This window comes from Orcinus orca, chromosome 7 (genome assembly GCF_937001465.1).
Source record: "Orcinus orca chromosome 7, mOrcOrc1.1, whole genome shotgun sequence".
In the NCBI taxonomy this organism is placed as follows: domain Eukaryota; kingdom Metazoa; phylum Chordata; class Mammalia; order Artiodactyla; family Delphinidae; genus Orcinus; species Orcinus orca.
This window is the reverse complement of record NC_064565.1, coordinates 96,794,501-96,807,240: the sequence shown is the minus strand read 5'-3', so window position 1 is coordinate 96,807,240 and position 12,740 is coordinate 96,794,501. Positions and strand designations below refer to the sequence as shown.

At 36.8% G+C, this 12,740-nt stretch overlaps 1 protein-coding gene across 13 annotated transcripts in view; it reads left to right on the top strand.

Moving 5' to 3' along the window:
• Positions 1-12,740, top strand: part of IKZF2 (IKAROS family zinc finger 2) — a 178,133-nt gene that overhangs the window by 147,148 nt on the left and 18,245 nt on the right. For all 13 annotated transcript variants that reach the window (XM_033428222.2, XM_049711893.1, XM_049711895.1 and 10 more), the window contains one exon: positions 8,985-9,122. In XM_033428222.2, the coding sequence (XP_033284113.1) occupies positions 8,985-9,122 (138 nt within the window). The remainder of the gene's footprint in view (positions 1-8,984; positions 9,123-12,740) is intronic.

Genomic DNA, 12,740 nt, shown 5'->3' with positions numbered 1-12,740 from the left:
TTTTTCTTTATCTGCTCTGCAGTAGTTATTTCCACTACTTTATCTTCCAGGTCACTTATCCTTTCTTCTGCCTCATTTATTCCTTCTGGAGAATTTTTAATTTCATTTATTGTGGTGTTCATCATTGTTTGTTTGCTCTTTAGTTCTTCTAGTTCCTTGTTAAACGCTTCTTGTATTTTCTCCATACTATTTCCTAGATTTTGGATCATCTTTACTATCATTACTCTGAAGTCTTTTTCAGGCAGACTTCCTATTTCCTCTTCATTTGTTTGGTCTGGTGTGTTTTTACCTTGTTCCTTCATCTGCCGTGTGTTTTTCTGTCTTCTCATTTTGCTTAACTTACTGTGTTTGGGGTCTCCTTTTCGTAGGCTGCAGGTTCGTAGTTCCCGTTGTTTTTGATGTCTGCCCCCCGTGGCTAAGGTTGGTTCAGTGGGTTGTGTAGGCTTCCTGGTGGAGGGGACTAGTGCCTGTGTTCTGGTGGATGAGGCTGGATCTTGTCTTTCTGGTGCGGCCCAAATTTTTAATGAAATAAACATGAACCCATGCGTTTCGTGAAAATGTGGCTCCTTTCTTGACCATATAATTCAAGTAATGTGTGGCTCAAGTTTGCACTATCAGTAGAATTGAGAAGTAAATGGGTCCATTAACATTATTCCTTTTCCTCCAGTTGTAACACACAATTCCAGGGTAAAATGGTAACTTCCGGCTAAGTGAGGCCTCTTTGGGGTAATGGCAGATTGTTAAAGTCTTCTCTCCCCTCCTGTTCTCCCAGATGGCGATGCTGTGGGTGGCATCTCACACACTATCTCCATGCTTGGGTCTGTATCCTCGGGAACCTACTGTGGACATGTTGGGCTCACCCAGCATTTGGACCCCACTGGGGTCTCCCAGGAGCAAGGGGTAACTTCTAGGGTTTCTCCTAACCAGTCGGGATGGCCCCAAACTGACTCTGATCCACTTGAATTTTAAAATCCAGACACACAGGTCAGTTTGAAGTAGAATTGATGTAAAGTTTAAAGTGGATCACTGTCCTCAAAAGATGTTATCAACCTACAGGAGTAAACTCCCATACCAAAATAAATATTTTAAAAAATTTTTTACCAATAATAAATGATACTTCACCCATAGGCTTTTCAGATTTTCGTCCCAACATTTCTTGTAAAAGAAAATTAATTTTAACTCCTTCCATAATATAACTAAGATCATTATGGTGGAGTTAAGAAAAGTATTCTTCACTTTGATAAGAAATTTTAACTCAATACCAGACTTAGAGAACATGATGATTTATGAGCTTCTATAGACCATTGTTTTTCAACTTCAGTACATAAGCAACTACCTGGCAGGCTTGTTAAACATGGGGAGATCAGAGTACCTCTCTCAGAAATTCTAGGCCCTAGCATGGTGCCCAAGAATCTGCATTTTAAGAGCACTCCAGGTAATTCTAACATAGGAGGCATGCAGCTCATATTTTGAGAACCACTGCAAATGGTTACACTAAAACATATTTGAATATAGGTAGGAATGTTGTATTATAACAGACAAATACATAGCAGATTAGAGTAGAATAGAGGAAATATTTAGTTTTACATTTCCACAAATTCCCCTTGTCTTACAAATATGTGATTCCTTTTTTGGTGGCTAATCTTTACTAACATGTCATGCTCCTGTTTATCTAAATACAGAGTTATGGCACACCCTTCCAGAGCCATAGCATACCAACATTAAAAGTGATGCTGTCTGTTGCTGTCTAAACATGATGAAATGAAAAGCTACATCTGTCTCTGCTCTTTAAAACTACACTAAAATCACAGTAGACGTTTATAGAAGTATAAACGCATTAAGATCAAAGACAATGGGAAAGGACAGAATAGCAGCAAGAGGAAGATGGAAAGAAGACAGAGGGAGGGGTGGTAATAGACTTCCCAAAACAGAAGACTCGGGAACTTATAGTGATTATAGAAGGGAATAAAGGATGAGTAGCAAAGCCATTTGGCCTTAGAGAATCCTGAAAAGTCTCTGGACTTGGAAGAAACATTACTGTTGATGGTAGGGATGAAATTCTGGATTGAATATAAAAGGATTTCAAAATCTGAATACAAAACAGGCCACAGAACCACTCTCACTACAGCCAACCAACTACAGGAAAATAACATTTATTCTCTGGCGATACTGAATTGGAAAGGTTCTAGCTTAGAGACTCCAGGAAAAGTAGAGAGTAGGGGGAAAACAAAGGACTTAAAGCAGGGACAGTATATAAAAGACTACAGTTGAACATTTAGATTTCTGGCCCCGTATCTTGCCTTACTTCCGGAATACTAATATCTAGCTTCATATCCCCCCATACCCCCAGGGCTGGAAATTGGAGGTATCTTTTCTAAGGGAATTGAGAGGTCCTAGAGAAAAGACATATATATTTATATTTGGGGGTCTGACAATGAAAAGGCTGCTTCATTACCTGGTCACTCTGCAGTAGTTCACCAGTAGTTCACAAACCTCACCTGTGTTTCCTGAACTTCCAATTAGCTTTTTAGTGCCTTACTGTTAAATATAAATGGACAATAAATATTCAGGCACCAGGCATTTAAGGAAAGCCTCCAATACAGACACCAATGTAAAAAAGAAAAAAAGCCAGAGAATATAAAAAGAACTTTTTTAAAAAGAAAAAATTATGCCCAGATAAATGTTATTGTACCTATGAAAAAACAGAATACTATTTTTAAGAAAAAGGAAAGAGGTCAGAGAAATTTATATTCACCAGAAAATATTTCACAGAAAGATTCAAAGAAAAAGGTGAGGAATTTTTCTGTAAGTAAACAGGGTAAAAGGATAATTAATATGAGGGAAAAAAATTTCAAGACTCAATCTGGAAGGTCTAACATCAAACTAATAGAAATTCCAAAAAGAGAGGACAGAGAAATAGATTATGTTTAGATGCGCATGGGGTGAGGGGAAGACTATTTCATTAAGTGCCCTTTAGGGCTATTTGATTTTTTCTTTTTCAAGTATGGGCATAGTAACTATGGTAAAAAGAAAAATAATTATTAAAGTAAATAAGAAAAGGACTAAGAATGCTAAGGCAAACTAAATCAGCATATCATAATTTTAGAATTCAGGAAAAAATTGTTACCTAACAGTAGCAACAAAACTATTATTTTATATCATGGGGAAATTTCAAGATATATTGTTCAGTAAAATAAGCAGATTATAAAATACAGCATATAAAATGACCCAATTTCATAACAAAAAAGATCTTTGCATGCATAGAAAAAATACATGAGATAAAAATGTTAAAGGTACTTATCTCTAAATGATATAATTATAAATAATTTTTAGTGAATTAAAAAATTTTCTATATGGATGCATTGCTTTTAAAGTTTGTAAAAGATTCAGGGAAAACCAGTGAAAGGAAAATATTTAGAGTTAGGAAATGATGTCATTCATGAAAACACCACTTATTAGTTCTTGCTGTGAACAAATCACCATGCTAAACTCTTTGGAGGTTACAAAGATATATAAGACATTATTTCAGTCTCTCAAGAAGCTCATAATCTAACATGGGAGATCAAAATGAATGTATACATACAGTTGATTCTTGAACAACACAGGGGTTAGGGGCACCAACACCCCCTCCCTTGCAGTGGAAAATCCACATATAACTTCACAGTCAGCCCTCCACATCCACGGTTCCACATTAGTGGATTCAACCAACTGCAGATCATGCAGTACTGTAGTATGTATTTGTCAAAAAATATTCACATTATAAGTGGATCCATGCAGTACAAACCCAAGTTGTTCATGGGTCAGATGTAATCACAAATAACTCAAGAGACAGAATGTTACAAGTTTCCTAAGTGTGAGGACCAATACAGTTACAGTTCTTTAGTAGGAAAGATCGCTTTTGGATGGAACATGGTTAGGGAGATTGGAAGGATGCGTAGGATTTCAAGGGGCAGAAATTGTGTGAAGCCATTCCAGAAAGAACTAAGACTCAGAAGTGTAAAAGCGGAAGGTAATCCTGGCTGAATCCTGGGGTAGAAGATGGGATGTATCCCTTGGGACCAGACAGTGTAGGATGCTGAATGCCAAGTACAGGGATTTGGACTTTGTTCAGTAGAAGTGAAAAGTCATTGAAGGTTGTTGAGGAGAGGAGTAAAATAATTACACAAGAAAAAAAAAAATGTCATGAAGAACCTAGGGGTAAGGCAGGAATAAAGACGCAGACCTCCTAGAGAACGGACTTGAGGTTATGGGGAGGGGGAAGGGTGAGCTGCGACAGGGCAAGAGAGAGTCATGGGCATATACACACTAACAAACGTAGTAAGGTAGATAGCTAGTGGGAAGCAGCTGCATGGCACAGGGATATTGGCTCGGTGCTTTGTGACAGCCTGGAGGGGTGGGATAGGGAGGGTGGGAGGGAGGGAGACGCAAGAGGGAAGACATATGGGAACATATGTTTATGTATGATTGATTCACTTTGTTATAAAGCAGAAACTAACACACCATTGTAAAGCAATTATACCCCAATAAAGATGTTAAAAAAAAAAAAAAAAAGACACAGACCTACTGGAGAACGGACTTGAGGATATGGGGAGGGGGAAGGGTGAGCTGTGACAGGGCGAGAGAGAGGCATGGACATATATACACTAACAAACGTAAGGTAGATAGCTAGTGGGAAGCAGCCGCATGGCACAGGGATATCGGCTCGGTGCTTTGTGACCACCTCGAGGGGTGGGATAGGGAGGGTGGGAGGGAGGGAGACGCAAGAGGGAAGAGATGTGAGAATACATGTATATGTATAACTGATTCACTTTGTTATAAAGCAGAAACTAACACACCATTGTAAAGCAATTATACTCCAATAAAGATGTTAAAAAAAAAAATTACACAAGGGAAGAGAACACCTGGTTTGAAGTATACTAAGCTTGCCCAGGTTCATGGTAATGAACATTTGAACTAGGAAATTGGTTCTGGGAGTGAGAAGGAGGGATAAACTTGAGCAGTTATTTGGATGTGAGAAATGAGGTAGGAGGCAACAATAGTGGTTGCCTTATCACGAGTCTAGTTTATTAAAACAGTGGTAACGCACAAAAGAGCAGTCAGAATAAAGAAGTAGTTTTGTAGAGGAAGATAATTTTGGATATGTTGAATTTTAGATTTTAGATTTCAGAGGAATATGCATAACGCAATACTCCAAAGGCATTTGGAAGTATGAGGTTGAAGTACAGTCATTCAGCAAATACATATTGAGTACCTCCTATGTTTAATAACTACAGTAAGCACTATCAATTCCAAATTGAATAAAACATGACCTCTGTCCTCATGACAGAGCTCGTTGTTTAGGACGAGGGAAACAGAGATCAGATGGGTAATTACAATGCAATTATCATAAGTAATGCATCAACAGAATATGGACAGAGCGCTGTGAGAGCACAGAGGGGGAAAACTGTGTCCTTGGGTTCACCATGATCACTTTTTAAATGTTTGTGACAAATAGGAGCTTCCAAACATGGGAAATTATTCCAGGCATGATTTGGACATTTCATAGAAATGAGGGCTTAATCTAGAGGGAAAAGGGGGAGACAACTGTACTGAGAGCAAAACCTGGAGGTACATATATATTTACCAGGTAGGAAAAGATTGAGAAGTCAGGGAGTGAGGATGCAGAATCTGATCCCAGAAGCTAAAACAGGAGATTCAAGACTCCTGAAAGTTTGATAGGGGCAAGGAATTAGGAACATTTTGGACTGATTAAAGTCTACCGGATTTAGCACTTTAGAGACTATCGATGACTTTTTTTAAATTTTTTTTTTTTTTAACCCTCAATATAGAACTTTATTAGGGGAAGGGCGATAGAAGGTCCCTGTGTTGAAGGTACTACATCATGGAGACCCGGAGCCTGGAGAAGATGGCACTGGGGAGTTAAGGGAGCTTTGAGGAGGGGTAGCAGAATGAAGGTGTTTCAGATAGTGAGACTGTGTAAATAATAACATTTGTAAAAAGAAAAGTAGCAAAAGACTGGTCCTTTTCTGTGAATATATATACATATGTTATACATATTAACTCATATAGTTGATACCTATTATACAGTTAAACTCATCATATATAGGGAGTAAATATAAACAATATTTTCATGACCTTGATTTTTAGGAAAAATAGATGTCCATTAAAATTATTGTGGTAATCATTTCATGATGTATGTAAGTCAAATCATTCTACTGTACCCTTTAAACTTATACAGTGCTTATGTCAATTATATCTCAATAAAACTGGAGGAAGAAAAAAAGAAATATCAAAGAACTGACAGGAAATGGTCTTGTAGGGGTAGTAGAGCCATTGGATTTGGAAGGGACTGTTGATGATGCTTGAAAATAATTTTCCAAAGAGTAGCAAGGGCATGATCTAGAATTCGAAGGAGCTAAGAACTTGAGAGTAAATAGAAAGAGATGACGGCAGTTCCCGGAAACACTGTCTCTCCTCCACCCTCCCCCACATCCCCATTATCTGACGAACTTCTACTTTTTCTTCAGTTATCAGCCTAAATGTTCATACCTCAGGTAGACCTTCCTGTCCAACCTTCTCACACTAAATTGGGGTCCCCATGTTATACTAGCTTACCATTCTTTAGCTCTGTAGAATTTACAATTTGTAATGTATTGCTTGTATATTTGTTAAATGTCTGTCTTCCTCAACAGACTGTTGGTTGCATGAGGATAGGCACCATGAAAATTTGCTCTCCACTTTACATTCCAGCCTTGTCGCAGTGTTGGTACCTAGTAGGCTTTCAGTAAAGATGTATTAAATGAGACATGTAGAAGGGTAAGGTGGAACACTTCCAGAACAAATTTCTTGGACATAGAATAGTTATGAGATGTCAGAGTCCAGCATGTCACCCAGTATGTGGATTCCTGGAATAGAATACAGATGAAGATTTGGGGGAATTGAGGTTATACTTTTAGAGCAATTTACTCCAATATCTGTTATACTCACAGAGAACAAGGATGGGATGAAGAGAGGAAGAGTGACGTTTTAAACAAATAGATGACAAAATGGGAGAGGCTGAAGTAAAGCAGATGGGGTTGAATTCTAAAATGAGGGGAGTAGAAAGTATCCTGTCTTTTCTTCCTTACCTGGGGAGTTGGGAGTTTATAGAGCGTTGTGAGCCAAGGGAAGTGGACAAGAACTATATTTTAATTAAGTTAAAAAGGTGTCAATTGCTTAGAGAAATAAGGGGAAGAAGTATAGGAGGATATTATGTTCACAGTAAAACATAGGTATCACAGGACACAGTGCAACAGGACTTAAGAAGGGGAAGACAGAGATGATGGAACTAGTTTAGAGTGGGCTGTTAACTACAATGTATATGCTTAACAAGTATTAGCTGCTTAATAGACTTGTTGAGAGAAAATTCATAAAAGGCTTTTTGTCATATGTAGCCCCATATCTTGGAATGCAATTATATATAAATATATTTATACTATTTACATTAATATTTTTGACTAAAAGAATATTTTCTTGTATTTTTTATGCTCTCACACAATGCTGTAAGAGTCTTCACAATATAAAAAGCTACCTAGTTTTTACTTCCCAGAAATTCTTGGTTCTGAAAAATAGAAGTTACTTTGCCTCGTATTTTTAGAAATGACTGATCCTGCCTTAGATAGCTTTTGTTTTTTAAGACGGTTTACAAAAAAATTGCGATTGTCAAATAACTGATTTGAATTTATATGCACCTCAAATACAATCTAAAGGTTTTTTTGGGTTTTTTAATCGATGTAGTGAAATCTTTATGCAGGTGTGAATACCTTGTCTTGTTAAAGTATTTCAATTTCATTTATGACCATTATCCTAGCATGGGTTTGTAAGGGACCTGGAGTTGAGGATGCTATCTTTGACCATGAAAAAGAGTTGTCTATTTGTCCTCTAGGCAAAACAAAATGATTCCTAAGGGAGTCAAATGAGAGCAGCTGACCTGATTCACAATGTGCTTAACTGAGGGCTTTGGCAACAGACCACCTGATGCTTTATGGTTTTCTGTATCCGTTCAACACCAAGAATCAAAGTGCTCTGTGATACCCTTGTGAATAGTCTTACATTAAAACACACCTCTTTCCCTAAATGTGTTTTTTTTCTTTTAATTTTTTAAAGTTTTTTTTTTTAATGTGAGCATTGAAGTATTTTACCAGGTATAATGAGATGTGGCTATTAGAAAATAATTCATTTCCTGAATGTGAAATATGTAATTAAGTATCACTATCGTTGTATAACTAAATATGTTAGGGCTTTGGTGATTATTGTTAATAATCCTGACTCAAAGCACCTAGTAGGTTAATAATTCTTGGTAATATAAGAACAGTGCTGACTGATGTAGGAGAATAGGCTGATCTGCCGCAAAGTTTTGCATGTGTGAATAGTTCTTACCAAGGTGGAAAGAAAAGAGAAACTCTCTGCCTTTATCTGTGCTTTTTCTCATCACCTGAATTCTTTCTAGCCTTCTTGGTACCCATGAATAATCTTTTCATTAGACAATGACATTTCAAGTTGTTGGATTTTAGTTTCCTTCAGTAAAATTCTCTATTCTTAGCCCCCTCCCAATAAATAAAAATAATTCTCATCATGTATCTAGGACACTCCTGATTTGTCTTTTGAATGAGTCAGAGCTGAGAGAACTGTGTAAGAGTAAATGTTAGTGTTAAGAGTCAGATAATTTGAAGATCAATCATCAGCCTCTCATGATCTAGGGTACAGTCAGAGCATGATTTGATTCATTATTTCCCCTATCACCAAAGGTACGATCTGCCTTTTCTTGCTGTCTTTTAATCTTGGTAGAAGTTTATTATCTTTAATTGTCTCAACTGGAGTGTGGTGGAGGAAGAGATTTAAGTCTGAAAAGCATATAAATGCTTCCTCCAGACTATCAAAAGTTAGCTGGTAATTTTGCTTTGGATGAGACTTGACAGCACACTAACCTTGAGTTCTCTTCACAGTGGGTAAACCTCACAAGTGCAACTACTGTGGACGAAGCTACAAGCAGCGCAGTTCACTGGAGGAGCACAAGGAACGCTGCCACAACTATCTCCAGAATGTCAGCATGGAGGCTGCCGGGCAGGTCATGAGTCACCATGGTGGGTAGCAATGGCATTCACCATTTTCATTCTCCCCTACTGTTTTTGTCATTTGTTATGGGTTAAATAGTTCTCTCTACCCTTCAGCATGAAGGTAACATTATAGTCTATTTTAGAGCAATTTCAGGTCACACTCACTTTGTATGGGATTATCTTAAGTACTTTAAATGAGTTGAGCTTTGGGACACTTTGCAAACAAGCTATATTGAGTTTTTGTGATACACCCAAATTATTCCTGATAGCATTTGTTTGAATTGCCATCATAATGGCACCTGGCCTTGAATACACCAAAGTAAGGTACTCTTTACTCTTCTTTTACATTGGCTGCACCAAAGAGTTTGAGATGGCTTCGCATAAGTCTATAGGTTTTTCTAAAAGAAGTAATCGTTCATTTGTGTATTTTCATTTCTCTTAGGTAAGTGATCAGTGATATAATTGAAAATGTCTCCAATCTGTCTTGTGATTTATCTTGGAAGTTACTGATTTAGCTTTCTACAAGTATGGGGAACAATCTAGACCAAAATTAGGTGCCACTTCCCTCCACAAAAATAAAAACCCAAACAAAACATCCTGATCTCCTACAATAGCGGGTAGGAAAGCAGTCCCTAAGGTTTATCAATTAGTAATTATCTATAACTAAAAAGTTAATGTTAGTAAATCATCCTTTTTAAGGAGAGTTATGAATTTTAATTCTTTAGATTTGGGGCATCTCTTTGGTCCTACTATATTTTTATACTGATTGATTTTATTATTCATACAAATATATACAGAAATGTTAACTTACTGATACATTTATATCTTTCATTTAAAAAAGATTTGCCCAGTATTAAATAGTACAGTTGGGAAATCCTGTAGTCACTTTTAAAATATAAATATTCGTTTTGTATTTATAGGCAGCTCAAGAATTATCTGTGAGGTTTTTGTTTGTTTTATATAGTATGTACTGTGGAACTATGTTTATTGGACAGCTAATGATTACTTGTTGTTGAACTGGGAATCTTTTATTTTGTTATCCTGAATAATTGAAGCATTTCTTTGTATTGAGGATAGGTTATATAATCTAAAGAATCAGATTTAATTCTATCATTGTTGTGAGTTGAGTCTATTTGTTTTTATATTATTATTATCAACTAACATTTTAAAAACCCTGTCCATGTTTTAAGTCTTTGTAAATTTGGTACTGCAAGCTTGCATTGCTGGGGCCTATGACAGTAGTATAGGATCCAGAGCATTGAGGTTAAAATGGTGGACCTAGGAGTCCAACAACTCTGGTCCAGATATGTGATGTCTGAGTTTGTCACTCATAGGCTTGGTTTGAATTAAAAGTGATTGGATGTACAAAAAAAAAAAAAAAAAAGTTCTTTTTACTATTTCAGGGCATTAAATATTAAGAAATAATAAATATTGCATCCCCTATAAAGTTATGTTACTTACCAGTGTTAACTTAGGCATTTGAGGTTTCATTTACTTACTGAGCACATTGTTTCTGTTCAAATTGCTGCTTTTAGAGGTGGCTTGAGGCAGGGTAGCTGATGGAGGCATGGGGCATGCCAGAGTTTTCCAAAGACACCGTATGGCACTACTACTAGTTTTTCTGTATAATATTCTCTCATTGCAATTTTGACATTTGACTGGATTATTAGTTTTATTAACTAATTTTTCCATTCACAGTTATTTATGAAACTGTGTTGCAAACACATGTGAATACGAAAAATAGAATCTCTCCTAAAAGACCTTATGTTGTTATAGTGAGGTAAGGCATACATAAATAATTATAGTCAACATGTAACTATCTGTTGAGAGATTAATCAGCTGTAGAATAAGTGGTGCCAAAAAGTTTCAACAGGTGTATTTTGGGGTAAAAAGACTTCTAAACAACTACAGCCTCAGCATCAACCCCCATTCCCCAGATCGCTTAGCCATTGACAGGCGAAGGTCTTTACAGATGGCTCTGAAACTGGAAGTGAGGAAAGTGGGAAAGACACTCAGGTACTGGGTAGAGCAGGGGACAAAGCCAAGATGGAGTGTGTGCGTGCACGGGAGGGGGCAGGTAGGTTCTGATATCATTTATAGACCCAAATATTTGTTCTTCAATAATGGATGGAGTTTTAACCACATAAGTTTATATTACTACTATTTCATGCTGTACTTTTTCTAGGTATGGTGTTAATAATAAATTGAGATTATCCTTAATCTCTGCTTCCTTTTGTTAACATGCTTAATAGAGAATTGACCCTATGAGGTAGGAGTCGATAAATGCCATAAGAGAGACAATATGGATAAAATGCTACTACAGTTCATCATTAACCTTGTCTCACATACATGGCTTGGCATGTGACTCGTTTTTGACAGAGCCACAGTGAAATTCATATTTACACCTTCCCTCTCTTAGTATCCTGTTACATCGTATCTGTTATTCTGTCTTTTCTTTCAGAGTAGGTAGGGGGGTTGCCATTATTGTGGTCACCCATTAGCTCTTTGAAATTAATTACTATTCTTTCTTTTTCATATCTGACACTGTTATATTTCCTAGACCTTTCTTTCCCAAAACATGTTCCCACGTTGGCTCCTTCTAGTGAGGAAGCATCGGAAGTCAAAGAGACTTTCTTTCACTTCATTCAGGAAACATATATCGAGGGCTTGCTATGTGCCAAGCTCTAAGGAATGTTCTGGGAATATAAAGATAAATGGATACAATTTTGTTCTTATATTTGTAGTCTGGTAGGAAATACATAAAAGATCAATAAAATGAAGCAAACGCTCTAATAAAGGCATATACACTTCCCCAGAAGCACAGATGCAGAAGTGACCTAACTGGAGAAGTCAAGGAAAAGCTTCTTTTTTTGTTTGTTTGGGTTTTTTTGTTTGTTTTTGGAAAAGCTTCTTAAATGAAGTGTTTGATCCATACACGAGGATGAGAAAAATTGCATAGATCTGATAGATTCACAGAAACACATTCCAGGGAGAGAAGTTTCCATAGGCTAAGACTTGGAGGTATAAAAGAACATTAACAAGTTTCTAGACGTAGAACATAGTTGGGAGTTAAAGGGGTGGTAGGAAATGAGACTAAAACAGTAGGCTGTGATGCAACGATAGAGCTTTACATGCTAATCCAGTGTTTGAATTTCATTGGGGTAATCAAATTCCTGTCTTCTAAAGAACAGTGTCACCAATGTAGAATAAAGGATAGATGCCTGACTGGAGTGTGAGGAGAGACTAGGCCTGAGAATGCCAAGGAAAAGATGAAGAGAAGCAGCAGGAGAAAAGGATGAAACACTGAAGACATATTTACAAGTTAGAATCAAAAGTCCTCAAGTTTGATGGAAAAGGAGGAAATTGATGACTTGTAGTTTTGGAAATAAAGATAATGATGAATTGGGTTTTATGGCAGATTATCTTATTTGAAAGTTATTTTATGCTCATTTTTCAAGTCTTCTCAGCTTCAAGTAAAAGCTTTAAAAAGCAAAGTATGTAATTAGCTTTTCCTCCTTGCCTGAAGACAAAAATGAAAGTGTGACCCAGAAAGACAGCCAACTTTAAAGCAAGAATATATATTCTTATGTTTATGTTTTGAATTATTTGGTAAAGGGAATTTCTTTATTGCAAGGATGGAGACAA